The 20,143-nt window shown below is 39.0% G+C and overlaps 1 protein-coding gene across 1 annotated transcript in view; it reads right to left on the minus strand.

Moving 5' to 3' along the window:
* PDSS2 (decaprenyl diphosphate synthase subunit 2) overlaps positions 1-20,143 on the minus strand; it is a 122,667-nt gene that overhangs the window by 4,331 nt on the left and 98,193 nt on the right. Inside the window, exons 5-7 of the mRNA XM_069804984.1 lie at positions 16,047-16,220; positions 14,484-14,615; positions 9,099-9,134 (exon numbers count right to left, since the gene is read on the minus strand). Of these exons, the coding sequence (XP_069661085.1) occupies positions 9,099-9,134; positions 14,484-14,615; positions 16,047-16,220 (342 nt within the window). The remainder of the gene's footprint in view (positions 1-9,098; positions 9,135-14,483; positions 14,616-16,046; positions 16,221-20,143) is intronic.

Genomic DNA, 20,143 nt, shown 5'->3' on the forward strand with positions numbered 1-20,143 from the left:
AAAAATCAGACCAATCCGCTATTGAATGTTTCCAAGAAAAGTTCAAGGAACCTCAAAATGAAAAATACCTGCTCATACGGCAAGCTCCTTCCTCAGCTCTTCAGTTAGAGATCATCCTATGTAATGAACAATTTACAGCCCTTAAAAACACACCTGTTTTATATTACATTTGCAGAATCAGCTGGTCGACTCAAATAAGCATACACTGAGGCAAACCAGTCTGGATTAAGCAGACTGCATGCTACCTCTTTCTCAGCTGGGGTTGTAAAAGGAAGAAAGAAGAAAAGGGGGGGAGGGGGGAAGAGTACAAATTGGGCTTCATGTAGTGGGATAGTTACTAAAGAAATACAGGATATAACTCCATAGGAAACCAGGCTTCAGTAGCCCTGCTGTGTGCAAAAACCACCTAATTTAAGACTTCAGCTGTAGTGTTGGTTGTATTACAGTTACACTTTCACACTCTAAATTTTTGAGCTTCAATGATTTTATGTAATGAACTTCACAAACTAAGTACATCGAAAAAAATATCAATGTATCCAGTTTAGATGTATTATTTTTTAATTTCATTTGGATAGGAACAGCTAATTTTTGAGGCCAATAAACAGAAAAGCAAAATGAACTGCTTTTATTTGTTGCTTTATAAACTTTAATTAAGCTCCCTCATTAATTTCTTCTAAATAAAGGAATCTGCTCTTTTAGTCTCTACTTATATAGCATCATTTTGTGCATCAAACATGTTTCCACTTGTAGGAACAATTTCATCCATCGTTAAAACACAAACTTCTTCAGAGTGGCATTCAATAATTAAAACTGAATACAAGTTGAAATACAGATTGCTTTGACACACTTTTCTCCAGTTGAACTGCTAGATACGCTGAAATACTGCATTTTAACTTTTAAGCTTTTGTTCAGAGCATTGGCACTAAAGCCCTACTTCATTCTGAAGGTGCCATGAATCTGAAAAAATCACCGACTGGGTTTTGGTTATTTAAATTCAGCTTAAAGAATAACGTTGCAATAGCGCAGCCAAGTTGAGCTGCAAATAAATGCAAATAAACGGTAACAAGCCATTGATTGTTCCTTGAAGATTGCCCCTTGGAAAAGAGATTGCCCACTGGAAAGGAGAGTTTTGTATCAGCACCTTGGCTTCAAGCTTCCATTTCCTGTCCTTCAGGAGACAACCATAAGCACCAAATAGTTGGAGCTGGGGCATTTTCCACTCAACCCTCTGAGGTTTGCTGGGCCAAGAACGGAACCAAAACCCGGAACAGCAGCCGCTTCCTATGAAAAGCAGGATCTGGGTTCAATGCCTTGGTCTTAGGACTGCTTCCACCTCTCACATTGAAAGCTAATGGACAAAATAGAGGTAGTTTTGGAGCAATGGCCATGTAACCATATATAGTCCATTCATGGTTCTGGCCCTACATGTGGGAACAGAAGGATGCTTATGGATGACAACTTTACTTGTACTCTGTTCACTGACTTACCCTTCTAAGTCCACCATAAAACCAAATGAATATGCTTGTATGTCCCATCTCTCTGCTTATGAGCTAGTAAAACATTAAAACTAAGGGATTATTTCCTGCAGAAGAGCATACATGAATAATAAAAAGAAAACCTGTGTTGTCTAGGTCATACCATATCTAAACTTGTAGTGAATTTGCATTCCTGCTTCTACTTTGTAGCATTAATGTTTGGGGTTTTTTTTATTAAGTATTTAGACACACTCATAAGGGATATTCTACATTTGGATTAACAGCCTTGACAGGGTCTACACAGCTTTTAGATTCTAGAATTTTCTAAATTCTTCTGATTTGTTACAAATATACGAAGTGTAATGAAACGGTGATGGTGGTGGTGAATCTCAAAACCAACTGCTAGTTTCACATATGGTACGAAATGGTCATCCTGATGTACTTAAGCCACCTTAAAAAGGCCACAAAGGTTTTGTGAAACAGGATACCCTTTGTATAACCCATGCATGCCTTGCTAACAACTGTGCCCCTGAAGAAGAACTAAAAGACTGATAAGAAGGGAACATCCTACCCCAGGAGGCATGGGAAGTTAAATAATTGCTAATAGGCATGAAGTTAGCAAAGATCTTCGGTAACTGGGGGACAGGTAAAGGCAGCTGAGGGAGATCATGACCACCAACCCAATTCAAGACCAAAAAGATTCACCACCCACCCCCCCCCCCCCCCCCCCCCGTTTCCTTGAGCATGCGCTGTAGAATAAAAGAACACTGTACCTTTAATTTGAAGTGGAGAAAACTTTAGCCCAATAGAAACTGTGGCAGATAAGCGACTACCAATAGCAGTTTTGGGGAAGAACTTTGGAAACAAAATATGTAAAACTAAACTGTATAAATTGCTTGCCCATTTAGGTATAAGGTGTGCTAGCTTTGTGGATTACCACCTAGCCCTCATCTTTGCGCAAACATGAATTGGAATAAAATACCTCTGGTCTGCATGTATATAGGTGTATATAGTGGGTAAACGACCCCACTTTGGGGACAGCAATCCAACAGAAGTTGCCTCTAACCAGGTTTGGCAACACTCAAGCAGATTCGAATCAATGACCAACACGCCAGGAGGTCCATATCCTATTTTTCCGATGTTTCAACTACACTCTTTTTCCTTCATAGTTAGTTATCTACACACGTATTTTTTTTCTTGAAGCAGTGTGTCCCTGCAGTAAAGATCATCAACCGCTTCTTGGGCTGTGTTAACAAGTGATTTCAGCAAGGAATTACTGCGCCCTATTTGGGGCTTGTGGGACCGTGCCTGGAGTGCTGTGCCCAATTTTGGGCTTCCCACTAAGTGAAAGACACTGCCATACTGTAGCAAGTGCAGTAGGAAGCTACTCTGATGACACGGGGCTGGAGCAGTACATGGTCTACAAGGAAATGCTGGGAATTGCTTAGTTCAGCCTTAAGAATAGAAAGCTGTTCTTGCTGTCCCACCCACGTCATGGGCAAGGAGTCAGAACTGGACTCTTCTCAGAGGTGTACATGGAAGGGATGAGAGGCAACGGGCACAGGTTGCAGCACGGAAATGCTGATTAGACCCAAGGAAATACCTTTCCACCAGGAGGGAGGTCAAGCACTGGAACACGTTGCTCAGGTTGGCTGTGAAACCTCTGTCCTTGCAGATAATCAAAACTCAACGGAGCAAACCAGTACTGGCTCTGCTTTGAGCAAGAGGTTGGACCAGACATCCCCCAGAGGTCCCTTCCAACTTAAATTATTGTATGATTCTGTGAAGAGTTCAAAGTACTACGTTTCCCAGTCCCTTTGTTTTAAAAAGACAAAGAGAAAATTTCTCCTCCATACCCCAGAAGTTAAGTATTTGCCTTTCAGACCAACTGTTCTGGATTGCTGTTGGACAGAATGGCTTGTCTGAGGGCAGAGAGAGGTCAAAGAGGCAAGCTAGGGCTGCTGGATTTTGGAGACTTTTGAATTTTGAAGAATTAAAGGAGACAAAAACTAAGCAGGTGTTCAAGTACAAAGACAACTAACTTCTCTGCTGAGATATTTCTGCCTTATTTCCTAGCCAAAGGAAAGCAGTTTCTTTTCAGATAGCTCTACCTGTAAGGAACAACAAATTCGGGGGGGAAGACTCCCTGAATATGTGGTATTTTGCCTGTACTAGACTTCATGTGCAAAGGGAGAATAACAACACTGAAAATCTTGGATTATTTTTTTTTTGTTGGTCAAACTTAGGATTAATTATTTAAGTGACAAGATATCAACCAGTAACTTCAGATTTTTGTAGTTGTTTTAGAATAATGATCCTAAACAGCTAAATCTGTTATATACTGAAGTCTTCAGATAACATGCATTCTCTCTGATCATGAAGTGACCTAAAACATTCTAAATTTCTGAAGCGCACAGCACTCACTGAAACAAAACGAAACCCCAAACCACAAAATTTAAATTAATCTGTGGCCAAGTGACTGAGTAATGCTCGTAAGTGTTTGCAGTGTTCTGCACTGGCTTTTCTAAATTTGCTTTCTCTTTTGTGGGAACACCATGCTCAATAAGCACTGATGTTTTAGACTGCTGAAATGTTACCTTGTAAAGGTACCGACATGTTTCATAGCTAGTAGATCAATTTTGTCAAATTTTTCCTTTGGTTTTTTTAAGTACCTTGGAATGTCTCAGCATCCACCTTTACAGTTTTTGTGGTTGGAGACAGGGTTATGCCCTTCTCAAAATGGGCTGGACAATGATTCAATTGCATCACTTCATAATGTCCAAGATAATTTTTTTAAAAAATTTTAAATCTTTGTTGGCTATATTCAGCATGATATGCCAGTTGAAATTGGGGCAGTATTACCCAATATTTTCTTAGACACTTTTTCTATACAAAAGGTAAAGAAATGCATCTTTAAAGTGCATAAACACCCTGCAGAAATTTCCATTAGTAGAGTAGGATTTATTTTCCTTACTTATCCAACAAACAGAAAAATTATCTTTTTACTTCAAACTCAAAAACACCCTATCTAGGAAGAGACCAGATCTGGAGAGAGTCAGCCCCAACAGCAGAGGAAAGATGGCCTGCTTACAGGGAACGCTGCTACTCCGGCTGTTACGCAGTTCTTGTAGTACACTTTGCCAAAAAATTATAAGTCATCCTGGGACACTGATTGATTGTACAGCCCTTTAATATTTTAGAAGAGACACCAACTCCTCCTCCTTATGCCTTTCCATGTCTTTCACGATGAACTTAACAAGGCCCACTAGCTTTTAAATCTAAACAATGGTAGTTAAGTGATGCCTTTTTACCAAAAAGCATGACTTTCTTAAATCACATTAATGGAAACATTGATTGTTAATTGTCATCTTGACATGCACAAGCAACTAACTTGATATTTATGTTAGAAGATGTGATAGTTGTTTGCTTTAATGAAACAAAAGTTGTGCTGGATTCTCACCCCAAAGCAGCCATGGAAAATACCCAGTGATTAAAAACAAAGATGCAACTGATTTTCGGTACTGGATGTACACCTTCTTAATTCAGATATGGTTAATTCCAACAAAGGAGGAAGTTGCTTCTTCTGAATGGTTTTGACTGCTTTTGTAATATTAGTAACACATACCGCCCCCCCCCCCCATTAAATCACTGACTATTCTGTTTTTTTAACATATGTAACAAAAGGAACTAATGACAGCGGCTGCTCCAAAATAAACAAGACAGATTTTCATGGAAAACTGCCACAGGTCATAAGCATCTACAAACAATGCTCTGGTTTTAACTGTTTGCTACATTTCAGGAACAAGAGAGTGAACAGTCTATGGCCTACAGTCCCATGACACATCTCATGATGATTCTCTGGCATTTAAACAAACAGAACCACGGGACTGCTCTCATTTATGCCATGGGACTGTAAACCTGCTCTGCAGACAGCACTGCAGCAGGATGAATACACTAACCGTGGTAGTCAACGGTGAGCTGGGGAAGGGGAGCCATGCAGCTCTTGCTAACGCAACTGGATGGCACTGTGTTACTGTCATTTATTAGTTGCATGACAGTAGGCTACCACTGAGAAACCTCCTTGTTTCTGAATATGACCTTTCCCGTTTTTCTTCTCTCCTACCATATGGGAAGTCAAGACATTAGTGCCATGCAGTGAATGAATGGCTGGATCTACCACTTCTTGACTTGCGCTACTTCCACTACTGTACAAAATCTGCTCCCTGTGTTAATGTCACGCTCAGTGTTTCATATGCAAACCAACAAAGTTTGCCACAGTATACTATGCTGATGTACCATATTTTCCATGCCAGTTTGGGATGAAAGGCCTCTATAGCAGACAGCAGAGCAAATGGACAGGGAGACAGTAAAAAAAAAAAAAAAAAAAAAGTTTTGCTATGTCCTCTTTCACTTGACTTAATTTATCTTTTCTGAATATTGCATTTAGAAAAACAACAAATCCTTGCAGTAGCATACTCATTGGCTGCAAAATACAGGATTTATTTTTTTATTTAGCCTTATCTTATAATTTTTCCAGGGCCTTGGCTAGAAAACAAGAATTATTCCTAGCTTACTCATTTCTGCTACTAGTTGTGCCTTTGTTACACTCATTTAACGACTGTATAATGCCAAGCACCATTAAGGCTTTGACTTCAGTGGAGAGTTTTTAATCAATATTATAAAATAGTAACAATTGAGAATCTCAATTTGTTGTTTTAGAATTACACAGCTTATCTTGCCTGCAAAGTGGATGTAAAATGGATAAAAGGTTTTTGATTTTAAAAAGTCTTGAGATTTTTGCCAAAATCCCACAGACAAATGAGGGTGACAGGAAAGTTGCTGTCTCTTTCAATGACATACATGAATTTCGTCCCTGCCATATATTGGTACTTTTTCTTTTGTTATCTGAGAAACAATGGTAAAACAGAGCTGAAACTACTTTTTCATCTCTGGAAGAGACTTTCAAACACCACAATGACAGATCAATAATTTGTCTGGATGTGGTGTGATCGTGCAGGGGGAAAGAAAAAAGAGGGAAACTTTTAGATACTAATGCGAGAAAATATATTCAGAAACACAGACTTAAAATAAGTCTTCTGTGATATCAAAGTCCTTCTGATAAAAAGACTGAGAAAAGCTGGGAGAAAAAAAATACTAAAAAATTTTGCAGAACATAGTGACCTTATTGACATGACAGTCTCAGACCTAATTAAATTAATAGAAAATATTTCACTTCTCTTTTTATGTCAGAGCCCTTACTAAATTTACTAGTACTATCTAGATATTTTTTTGTCAGTGAAAAAAAATCAGGGATACCATTTTAATATAACATGCATCAAAAGAACAATTCAAAATTCTTGAGCAGTCTCAAAATTGAAATAACATAAGACCTTTGCCTTTTAAGGAGGCATGTTAAATAGGTGGATCTCAATTTCTCAAATTTACCTTCATTCATTATTTTAATTGAAAGCCACAGTGAGTAAGGTAAAATATTCTTAAGCAGGCTAAACAGCTAATAATTTTTGTATACATATATTCATGAATTCAACTAAAGGAACATTTTTGTCTCTACTAAGTGGCACACAAGTTCACAATAAAAATTAAGAAAACAAAAATAATACAAATTTTCAGAAGTTCTACAGCTCGTTTTGGTGACCTACGCTTTTACAAAATTCAAGAGGAGATATTTTGGAGACTCAACAAGAAACAAGCCCCCAGATTTGATTAGGAACATTAAAGTAATTCTAGCAACTGAACAGAAAGATGAGAGGGGACCTTGATGCTGAGGAGACTGAGCAACATGCAGAACACTGACTCTAGTAATGTAGAAATAAAGACAACACAGTAAAGGGCAAAAAAGAAATACTAATTTGTACTGCACAACATGCCTTCTAATCAGCTGTGTGCATGTACTGGCTAAGCTACTATGCTGGGGTGAGCTACAGGTTACTGGGTTCATTTTGTATGGATGTAACTAATGAACACTTTTATTTTAAATGAAGAAACATAGAAGAGAGTGACTTGACATCATAGTTTTGAAACTGACTTCTACAAAACCAAAGTTGATTATTGTTTGAGCTCACAAAAACCATGGAGAATTTTTCACTGTCATTACTAAACCCATAATACCTGTGCTTGTGTAAGAGATGATTACCCAGAGCTAGTAAAATCACGTGCCTTCTGGCTGAAGTCAATTGCTCAAAATACAAAATTTGAAGGGCTTTTTCCCCTTCCTTTCCTTTTATTCAAGTGTCCAAGTTGCTTAAGCGCACTATGAGTTTTTAAATTTAATGGGAAAGATCTAAAATATGAAATAATTTCAGCCAAAATACAGAATACACTGACAAATATTTAAAATATTTAATTCAGTAAAGCAATTTTAGATGCTCTTCTCCCCGCTACCCCCCCTCCCCAAAATTACATTGGGTGGATCACAACTGTAACCATTAAAAAGAGAAAACCCACTCTGGACTTACAAAAGCAAGTACCCTAGCTTAAACATTCATAGAAGTGTCTCACATACTCAGACACATTCAAAGAAGAAGAAATTTAGCGCACTCAGTTTTTTAGAAAGTCACAGTTGTATCAGTTTTCTTCTATGGTAGAAAAAAAACCCTAAAAGCCCAATGATTTTAAATAGCGAGCTAAGGTTGAGATCCTTTTTATGTTCTAAGAGGAATGAAAGACAGAGAGCTTTTTTAATCCAAATTACAAATTTTCTTAATACAGAATAATTATAATAAAAGTCTGACCCGTACTTGTGTGTTAGCCTTCCATACTAGCAGCAATTAGTCATAGCTGTAACACTCTTCAGGCCCCAGTTGAAGAAGCAAGTCTCAATCATGTGTGTGGCTCAATACTTTATATATTATTTCCCACTGATGCTAGAGATAACTGGACCCTCATGATCTACTTAAGACTCAGAAGAAGTCAAGCTTGTGCTCAGTGAGCAAGTTGGGGACACAATGTCATCTTCTGTCTCCACCACAAGCACGCTGTGCTCCAGTATTTAACCAGGGGAACCTTCTCAGCCATCTCCTGCAGCTCTCCAAGAGCTTTATGGTGTCCCAGCTACCTTCAGTAGATATGCTAGTTAGTTCAGGTCTGTCTTTAATATAGAGCAGTCCCAGTAGGAAATACAGTGGTGACTTAGCTAAAAGTTGTAAAGGGGACTGGAAGAAACACAAATTATTATAAAACATCTGTATGTGTATTTTTTAATAGATGGCATGGCATTAAGGTGAAATTTAAAAAAAAAAAAAAAAAAGTAACAGCATATTCTATGAATATACAGAGACCACTGATGGGAGCTAACCTGCAAATGACTGCAGAAAAAGAAGACAGCAAAAGCCATCAGAAGCCTGGTTTCAAGTTTGGGGAAGTAAACAGGATAAGTAATGGCAAAAAATATTATTAAATAGCCGCATTTGATATTTACAGTACAGCTGACTATTACTGGCTTTTTAAAATCAAGAAATTGCACAAGCCATTCTCTCTCCCTCCATATATACACACATAAATTATAACTTGACTTTAATAAGGAAGCTTCTCTCAACTGTCAAGAATATCCTTGAAAATACTACAAAAAACATTAAAAATGAGATTTAAATACAAGTTACTAACCTTCTTGTAGTCCATTGTATTTCCTTTTCCTTGTGCCTTAAAGAGAAACAGAGATTTTTATATAAGACATTACATACTACAAACTAGAGTTGCAAGAATAAAGAATGCAATTAAAAGAGCTACTACTTTAAATATAACTGACTTTCTTTAGGAATCTGATATGGAAAAACCTAAAATACAGCCAAATGTGTTACCAGCTTATAAAACATGGTTCTGTTTCAGATGAGAGCTGCAGATACTCAATGTAATTTTTAGGTTTTTATTATGACTTGTAGTTAAACATTTGTTGAATCCAAAATGTTTTGGTCTTGAGAAATCTTGCTGTTTGCATTAACTAATCTCTCCCATGAGTTCTGAAATAAACTATACATTGTATCAGCAATAACAGGATTTATTTTCTTAAAAGAGAACTCTCCGTATATGCATAGTGATTTGCACACAGGTAATAGTCTAGAGCTCTCAAAAGAGGATGTCAGGACCATGTCAGCACCATTAGACCTAGGTTAGAGGTGCTTTTGGTTTAGAACTGTATTTAAGTATCAGCATCACCCTTAAGCAGCAGATACAAACAACCTATAACTCCTAACACATTCAGAAAGAAGTATGAATAAATTTTAAATTTCTTCTTGCCCAGATGCAGACAAGTATGTAGTCCAAATTCCTCAATTTTGTCACAGGATGATGAGAACAGAAGATGTCTATGTCTTTCTCACCCAGTGGCAGTGCTCTGCCAGACCCAGAGCATTCCTGCTTAACCGACCTGAAGCCCTTCCCTTAGGTCAGATCCAGCCGTATCATTATCACCTCATCCAACTCCAGCTCTTCTCCTTGCAGGCACATTGAGGGGAAAAAAAAAAAAACCAAACCAAACCCATGACCCCCCCCCCCCCCCCCCCCCCGTTTCTTTCCCTCTAGCCTCCCTCCACAAGGGAAAACCACAAACCTCAGTTCTTCTGGAACATGTCTCCTGAAAAGATGTAGATTAGGACCACTACCTCTCCATGTCCTCTGCGGGGACTGCAGAGAGCAGCCAAGAGGAGCAGGCCAGCTGGCACAAGGAGAAGAGCCGAGGCCTGCACTAAAGAGGAACGCTATGTGGCAAGCACAGCTTTGAAGAGATGTTGCCGAGATGGCACAGATTTAGAAGATAAATTAATTTTTGTACAGGAGGAAAAATAAAATAGAGAAAAGAACTGATGAGAAACTAAGCAAGCAGAAAAGGAAGGAAAACAGTAGATAACAAAACTGATTTCTCTGAAGGAGAAAGGGGACTGATCCACAGAACCTCTTTACTATTCTCTTTAAGCTTCTTAAAAGTCAGCTTTTCTGGAATGCATATTAAGAAAACAGCCTGATAGCATTTGGGAGTAGCAAAACCACTGCCAATAAGTGCTTCCTTATTTGTGTATTCCCATCTCTTTGATTTGCCAACTTTTATTTGTACCGGTTGGATCTTACAGCTTCTTCAAAATATATCTAGTAGTTATATTGTATATCAGACACACCAGAAATATGTTCTTCAACAAATGATTGCCTACATGCAGATTCACACTGCAGCGGAGAATTTGCCAACACGTTTGAGGAAGATGCTTTTTAGTCTTAGCAATACCAGAAAAGGTGTGCTCAGCATGCCTTCTCCTGCACCTAATACACATTACAAACAGCAAGAATATTTTCTCATGCTCTGTTCCTCTCAAGCATTCAAATCAATGGCAGTGGTGCTTCTCCAAGCAGCAACCTCATCTAATTAGTCTCCTAAGCCTTCTTTACTACAACTGCACCTTTACTTTTTTCTTTTTTTTTTTTTTTTTTTTCCTCACAGTAGTTTGGCTCTGACTTTTACTGACCCTGATCTCAGACACACAGATCTTTTTTTCCTTTTACATCAGACTCCTGCATCTGGTTCAGCTTCCTCAAAGCTATCAAGCCTCAGTTGCAAAAGGTATGCACTCTTGTCAAACTTGGATAACTTTCTAGGTTCTAGGTCACCATGTGCCAGTAGTGACGGACAATAATACCATGACATTCTTCATTAATAAATGAGGTGGTGTGAAATCAACTCACCTTGCCAGGAAGAAAGATCCCCAAATCCCCCATGAAATTACTCAAAATGCATCAGATAAGCAGACCACAAGTGGATGGCTTAAGACAATGCTTTTGGAGCAGGTTTTCAGGATGTTTTCCAGTATTGACTTTTCTTTCTCAGATGAGATGGTCCCTTTTACATGTCTTAAAACCTACACTTGAGAAATACTTGATAAAGCATTTGATAAATGCTTTTCTTCCAGCCCTGCTTCTTCTGAGAAGGCTTAGAAAGATATAGTGAAAGGCACATGGATTACCTTGGCCTGGATGAGATGATTCTAGTTTATGAGTTATTCCTTTTTTAAATTACAAATGCTATGAGATAAGATGGATTCTAGACCTGTTCTTGAGGGATTCTGCTTAATTTCTTCACTCAAACTTTGATCTTTTGTACCTCACTGCTTAGATGTTGGATGCCTGTTAAAACCAGAGAATTTCTCCTCTTGTCTAGCAAGACATATCTTTAAGTGGCTAAAAGTGACCAATTCTTCTGTCTTTTGACCCCTAGGAAATCCTCCATCCTATAATCCTGGATTAGCTGCTAAATTTTAAGAATACAGGGCTTTCCAAAAGCTCAGTGGGACTGCATTCAGCAACTATTACAACACTTAGTCTGAAGAGCATTCAAGCATTTCTTTGTCTACCACAGTGTTTCCTAGGAACCATTTAAGGTTGGGTGGTTTGTTTTGTTTTGTTTTTTAACATTTCAGGACTCTACTCCAACCCTCCAACCCATAATCCTTTTAAAATAGACACTTGACCAAACAGTTCATTGGGCATTTTAGTTTTAAATGCACAAAGGTGGAGGGTGTTGGTGGTGAGGTCAGTGAGAACAGGGGAGACTTGGGTCTTTATGGATCATTCATTCCTCTGTGTGTGTGTGTGTGTGTGTGTGAGTATCTCCATGTATATACACACACATACACATACCTACACATTTTTTTCCTCCTATGACAAAGCTTCCCCCTATACACATCCCAAGTCCCTTTTAAGACAGCCTCTAAATTTCATCCAAATCAGAATCTAATTTTCTCAAAACACATATATTTAGCATTGATGCAACCTTCCGCTCCTGGATATCTGACGTGTTTTGCTCTTTCCAAATGTGGAGACAAGGGGGCTTTTAAAAGGTCAGCAGCAGAAAGGTGCACATGGCTATCTCCACTCAAAAGGCTACCTTGGGAACAGCAATTGTATCCGGACCTCCGACAAGATAACTGTGGTGAGACGATCACACAAGTTCTGCGCACTCCATAGCAGCTCAGGCATCCTTCATGACCTCTCTTGAAACACTGCTTTCACCTAAGATACGCATGACAGGCACTGAGTGCCAGCCACATGCTTTTTGAGCAATATACCACTGTGAAGGCTACTAGGGGCAATGGGGCTCTCTACCTCCACTTTCATGAACCCCAAGACCTTCCTGCAGGAGGAGGAAGCTGCCAAGGGGAAGTGCTGCCCTTAATCCATCGTATGAATGCTTATATGGGCAGACAATCAAAGAAAAAAGCCAGATTAATCAGCAGTAATTAAAGGTCCCTAATGTGATTCCCATATGCCTAGTCATAAACTCAGCTACTAAGAAAAATTCTACCTGACAGGGACCGAGCGCACTGTGCATGCTTTGCCTATTTAAACCATACAAATTACATTGCACAAGAGGGTGGCTTATGAGCATACTCTTGTGAGTACTGCCAACATGAGAAAGTATCCGGTTTGAGTGCTTGGCCTACACTGAATGTCACATAGTGAATGTGACTATGGATGATATCTCAAAAAGCTTGTAGTTAATGAAATGTAATTTTCCTTTCTAAATCAACAAAAGCCAAGAAGGGCTCCTGGATGAGGTGTTCTACTCTGTCTTGAGCAAAAGTAGTAGTTAATAGATGCTTTTGCATAGAGCATGTCACCCCCCCTCCAACTTCAGAAAGAACTGCTTCATTGTTTCTATAATGCCCATTTTTGGTATGAGAATTAGTAAGCAGACAGACGGCACTCCTGGAGTCCTGCAACCTCCTCTAGATTCTGCAGATGGGAAATTGTTTCAGAGCTTTTATACACTGTGCTGTGGTAATACCATTATTCTCCAACTGCAATCATCCAAATCCATTTACATTCAACTTGCATATGAGCCTTGTCTTGAGGCTGTAGAATTCCAAAATTCCTCATCACACATTATAAACTACCAGCCCCTAATTTCAAAATGACAAAAGGTTTGCTTCACTTTAAGGTCCCCCAACTCCATACTACTGTAAGGTTGTAGATTCTGCCTATACTTCCCAAAATTTCACTGCTGAAGAGACTATGCCTCTTGCTTGTGGTATGCGAAGGCAGGCTGCAACCTGGCCATCATGAATGCAGAACTAGGCAGAGGCTCAGACTCCACACCCTCTACCCGAGAGTCCAGCTTTCAGAACCAGCAAGGAAAGAAGCCATCGGCAAGCACATTTTGAATGAATATGCTTGCATAGAGCTAGCTTCTTATTGAAGGCAGCAGCCTTTCTGCTGAAAAATCTGGGTAACAACTGCAGGAATTTCCAAATGGTAGTCATCACCGCTTCTCAGACAAACAAAACATATCCAACTGATGCAGGAACTCAACAGAATGCTTCATTTTGGCCATTCCCCCTTTCACTCCCTGCTGCCTTCTACAGTTACCTATTTGTGTTTCAGCAACACCCAGAAAGCTATTCATGGCCCTGAATCTTGCTGTGCTACATGATACATAAAAAAGGTCTACACCATGTAGCTATCTCATTCTTATTGCCTTCCTCATCTAAGGGTTAGAGGAAAAGAACAGCTGAATTAGGAGAACAAAGAATAAGGATATCGGCCAGCTAGATCTCACAAATATTTTGTAGTGGTCAGGAAGCAAAGTTCCCCAGATCTTTCCCCCCTATCCAGAGTTACTGCTCCCAGAGCCAACTTGGCAGAAGGAAATGTGTGCCTACCTTTCAACCACTGTAACACAAAGTTCTCTGCTTTAAGCTGCCAGTGAAAGTAGCTTTAAGCTAAGACGTGGGACTGCACAACTAGTGCAGAGGAACACACATATGCTCCACGCAAATGAGTCCGCTTGTTACACTGACACACAGAAGTTTGACAGAGCTCGACTGTCAGGTCCCTGGATTTCCCCCTCTTGAAAGCGTGGAAGAGAGAGACGTTAAGTATTGGACAGCAGAGGTAACCTCTATGTTGTCTTGTCCATTGTTTCTAAGTTTCTTTGCAGATTGAAAGTATTGATAGGAAGAGAGATATAAACGGCAAAACTAGGAAATTCTAAACAATGTTTTAATTTACCTCTCTGATCTGTTTAATCCATGCCTCCCTTCCAAGGAATTCCTGATGGAGGACTGCAGGAGCAGAATTCAAACTGAAGGCCATGGTGTCACTAGAACTTTCTTTAACAAATGGCTGAAGGTCTGAATGTAGCTGAAAGAGAAGAACATCTTTCTTCAATTCCGAGGAACAGTCTATATGTATCCACCCACTCTCCAAATCAAGGTCCATATCCTGATTCTATACCTACTCACCACTTCTGCTTTGACACTTGTACTTTGGTTGCACTTTTTCAAGTTTGGGGGAGGGATAGGAAGATGTTGAAAGCATTGCAGTGGCAGAAAGTTGTGGTAAAGAGAAGCATGTAGAGAATCTGCAAAGAAACGGGTAAAGGACAGCTTGCAGAGCTGGGCAAGTGACGGGACACAGCCAGGTAGGTGACTGTTGAGTGGCAGGAAGCAGAAAAAACATAAAGGAAAGAGTGATCCAGTCTTTGGTGGGAAGGATACAGTTTTTAATCTGTGAAGGGTAATATATTCTACTTTCTAGTACCCAAGTACTTCTGACAAGGGAAACATTACATAGCTAGGAGCTTTCTATGAAAATTATGCAATACTTTATACACAACTATATGTCAATGGTGAATGTATTAAAGCATACACAAAATATTAAGGCTATAGGCTGCACTGGAAGCAATTCTGATAGAGTTGTACCTAGTGGTACACATAGTGGCATTTCTATGGCAGTAAAGCTGTGCTTTATAAAACCACTTCCTTCTCCTGGAAGAACTAGAAACTATCTAAACCAACTCAGCTGAAGTGGATGGGAGGTCTGTCTGCCTGTCTCAAGCTACATCTATACTTGCAAGCAGTGCAATACAGTAGGAGCGGATCTTTAGGGCAAAACAAGAGTGCCAAGGATCTGAGTTCCACACTGTGTGTTTTCCTTTGGATTAACTCTAGTTGTGGACTGAAGGACATCTAATGGAAATCAGAGGCCTCCTCTGGGATATCCTACTGCTGCAGAGGTGTAGGCTGCTCCTGCCCATACCTGGTGACCTCCTTCCTTATCCTCCAGCTACCCCCTCTAGAAGTTAGCTCCACAGCAGATTATTCAGAAGGGAACATATGCAGGTCCTTCAGCCACTGCAGCTCATGCCTCAGCTTGTGTGCTGCTGCAGGCAGTTGAGCCTCTTGGTACAAATCTCTGCATGGTGGCAGCTGAGACCCAACACGTGCTTCCTCCTGCAACTCCGCTACTGGGACAGTGGCTTTAGGAAGAATGTAGGAGCAGAGAAGGTAAAGGTTTAAGCTGCTACAGAAAGATGCGCTAGAGGGATGTTAACAGAGCCTTGAATGAAATAAGCTACATTGCCACGAGTGTGATTTTGCCAATTGATAAGCACTGTTCATACCAGCAGTTTCTGCAACCGTCTTCACACCAGGCACCACTCAAATCTCTCACCATCACTGACCTGCTGGCAAAAGTCTACAGCATAGTGGCAGTATACGACAGAGCTCAAAAGCAACACATCTTACAAGTCTTTCTGTATTTAAGATCCCAGAACGAAAGGAAAAGGCGTACCTTATGACTCATAGACATGTGCTTTCCATACTGAAATGCCACGTCCTGAATCTCAGCACTGTGCTTTGCTAGTTCCATTGCAGCCTGGCAGCTCTTTGCCAGCAAGGCACTATGTGACAGGAAAACCTGCTCCTTCCACCTCGATATGCTGATATCATCTGTAAGACAGTTTTCCTGAAAATGAAACAAAGGCTAACATGAAAACACCAAAACTGCAGCTGTGTCAGCTTGCAGAAGTCAACAGTGTGGCACAGGATAAAGCGACACATGGTGAGTAACAAAACTCTGGGTGCCACAGTGCCAAATAAAGAAGGGCATTCTTTTGGGGATGAGTAGAGAAAAGTATCAGAATAAATACACTGGCAGCTTCAACAAACAACGTTTTCATTTTCTGCTGAAAAAGAACAATGCAAATTAAGTGGAGCTGTCAACAAATTCAGCATAGATCCTTTTCTTAATGACTGTATCATTGCACTGAACATCAACAGCCAACTATATTCCTCTTGAGGGACTGGGGAGGAAAAAAAAAAAAGAAAAAAGACAAAAAAACCCCAGAGTACATCTGCATTTCAGCCTCTTGCCAGTTACTAAGAGCCAACAATCCCAAACAAACTTGAGAAGTCCCTACAATTTCTCCTTTGTAGTCAAGAAAAAGTAATTACTAAAGGTATTAAAAAGCCTTATAGAACTGCATTGGAAAAATGAAGGGCTGTGACAGAGGACTTGTACCTCTTCTACTCCCATATTAAGGGCAAAGAATGACTGAAAGTATTAAAAAATAAACAAATAAAGCCGTGATTTAGAAATGTCAGGTATTAACTTTCCTAGGGGACTGACAGAGATCTCAGTGATGCCTCTAGTGAACTTTATCGCCTTGACTTTAAGGTCAGAGATACTCAACGCTTCTCAAAATCCTTTGTATCCAAAATATTAATTTGGATTACTTTCCACAAAGTGTTTCAATTAACACAAATCCAACCCTTTCCCCCCAAACCCAAATTCAGCTGCAGCTCCTTTGGCTCACAAGGTGTTAATGTGCCACTATTTTACTAATGGGTCTTCAAAGGTAGACATGACTCATAATCCCTCTCACATACACATGTTACTGTCACACCTTTAGGTACTCTCTAAAGAGGGAAAAAAACAAACCCCCAGAAGACCAAGTTATTTTGCTTAGAAAAAACTAAAAGCAGTAATGAGAAGCTACAGAAAAAATTTCAAGCATATAAACGTTAAAAAATTTGTAATTTCTCAGTTCAGCCAAATCTGTAGCGTATGCTAAGGCAAAAGGTATTCTTTAAAAGAGTAATATAAAAAACCTCTTATATAACAAGCCTTTTTCCCCTCAAAGTGACGTCAATTAAATTACTTAGAAACGAGCAAGAAGTAATTCTGTGTGACCCTATAGTTTTCCAGCAAGGTATTATCTGTCATGAAATCGTTAACAAATGAAATAGAATCCATCCGTTCAGCTCTAATTTTCCTCCCTTATGGATATCACCCAGAAGTGCTGTGTTACAAGGGAGAGGATAATTTGAGACTAATGGAAAAAGTAGGAGAATTCTGCAATGCCAAGTAACACAGAGCTGTATCAAAATGCCTTTGCTTTCAGACATACTATTAACTTCTACAAGGGAAGTGAAGAACAGAGAAACCACATGTTTGCTGTTATGTATATGATAACTTACAAAGTCAAGCCTAACTTTTGTGTTTCGTTTTACTGTAGTATTTTTGTTTTAATATCTTAAGTCAGCCCAGAGCATGTGCAAATACCCATGACTGGCAAAATGTCAAAATGAGCATTTAATTCAAGTAGTTTCCTATATATCAAGTCTTTTTTTTTTCCACTCAGATACAGATAAATTTATTTTAAATTTAAAATCAGGAGCTCTTGGAAGACGCAACACAATCTTTTCCTTAACAACCAATCTGCTCAGTGAAAAAACTATTTACTAAAATTTGCTGGATGATATTGAAAATTGGCAGTGATTTTTATAATTATTTGTTTTAAATCCAACCAAGACAAAAATATTCTAGAAAGGTATCCTGAAACAACTTATGAAGTTAAAAAGTCTTTCAGAAGACCTGCAAGTTGAAAATGTTTGCTTGCTGGAGCCTTTGAGCAGTAACAGAAATGTGGACATTATCAAATACCAGCTGCAGGAACTGAAGAAGCTTAAACAGTCATTGCAACTCGATGTATACAAGGAAGTTAATTCTATGATTTGTTACAAAAAAGTATGTTCTTCTTAAACAAATTCGAATTTCATCACGGGATTGAGAGTGATGGCACAAGTTACTGTCCGCTACATGAACATCATGTAGGAGCTTCAAGCATCCAAAATGGACATCTAACTTAAAAAAGACAGACAAAAATTTGAGACATGTTTGAAGATATAGTATTGAAATCTTAAAAAGATAGGTATTGTGAATCTCTGTGTTACAGAAAGAAGTTAGTTGTAAAAAGGCATTATGCCCATATGGATATGGTTTAGCATATGAGCTTGCAAGCCAAACTACAGCAGATTTTAATCACAGAATGTCTTATGACCACATACCCCTAAAGCTTCTGCTGCTTAAGAAGGCAGAAGCAGACACAACCTTTCTTCAGCAAAGTTTTCCAACAATCCAAATGCCATTTTTTCCCAAGCTTAACTCTCATGTTTATATATAAACTGTCCACCAACCACACTGCATTCTCACAGCAAGGGCATGTATGACAAGTTCTAAACACTATTTTAAAACATCAAGGGAAAAATGAAACTAGTTCTAGATTGCAAAGTCTGTGAAATCTGACATTGTGACAGCACTAATTATTTTTAGAGACATTTTCACTTTTTTTTGTAAGCTTCGTTTTGTTTTGTCAGCAGTGGGTATTTCAAAGGATAAATATAAAAGTGGACATCAGTTGGCCCAGAAGACTCTTGGCAGGCTTTCATATAAAAGCCTTCTTAAACTCAAATAAATTCTAGCTGTAGTTGACAGTGCTCAGACATTTGAGTAACTAATGCCTATGGAGTGACCCCATTCACAAGTTCTGTCACCAAAAAATGTGTCCAGATCACAACCAACTCTGATGCTGTCCGGGCAGCAGAAGCTGGATGAAGAGAGCCAAACCCCTCACCGTCCCTGGAAGAAAGCAGCCAACTCCAGATACAGTTTGGATAATGTCAGCATGGGAGTACAGGGAAAATAGCCGAATCCAGCTCTGTCAATCATCATTTCCTATGGGAAATTAAGAACAGCTGAGGGTGCTCCCATTTTACTAATGGCAAGGTCAGTTACTGTTTTGTTAGAAAGAAATTGGCTAGTTGAGGTTTTTTTGTTAAGCTACTTCCATAATTCAAATTGGGCTTGAAACAATCATCTTGGACAACACAAGACAAAAAACTTTTAGAAAATGAAATTGCAGGACAAAATATGCAATCATGACCATCAGGAAGGGCAGCTCTTAGTGATGGTAATAAGGATCCCCAGTACAAAAGCGGCACTTACAGTAACTCAGTTTGATTTGACTTGCGAAACAAGATGCTTATATGCAGTTCAGCTGAAAACTAATTAAGGAAAATATGAATGAAAACTGTGTCTTAAGAGTGCACAAAACCAGAAAGGAGTAGAAGTCAGAGACTTTTCAATGTAAAACTTCAGTTTGAGCCTTTTTTTTTTATTTCCATACCATAGCAGCTCTTTCTTAGTCGTCTCATCACAGAAATATTTTTAAATAGCATTTTAAAGCTTTAAATTCAGTAGTTCAGGAACTTCTATTTTACATAAATAAAATCCAATACAACTATGAATCTCTGTACCAGTAGCAAGACCCTGCAAAACATCTTGCACATGGTTCACATAAGCTTTCAACAGATGTATTCCTGCTTGCTGAACATGACAGGGCATGTTTTATTGGTCTATTAATACATGTCTTCACTGCTTTTGGAACAAGGGTGTCTGCAAATGGATCAATAAAGCATGCCAGTGACTACCTAAAACTTTTATCATGACACTGTAAAAAAAGCAACACACAATGTAAAAAAAAAAGTTTGAAAACTTATAGTAAATTTAAATATCTCTCCACATCTGTTACTTTTAAATCTCTCTGG

Source organism: Haliaeetus albicilla, chromosome 17 (genome assembly GCF_947461875.1).
Source record: "Haliaeetus albicilla chromosome 17, bHalAlb1.1, whole genome shotgun sequence".
In the NCBI taxonomy this organism is placed as follows: domain Eukaryota; kingdom Metazoa; phylum Chordata; class Aves; order Accipitriformes; family Accipitridae; genus Haliaeetus; species Haliaeetus albicilla.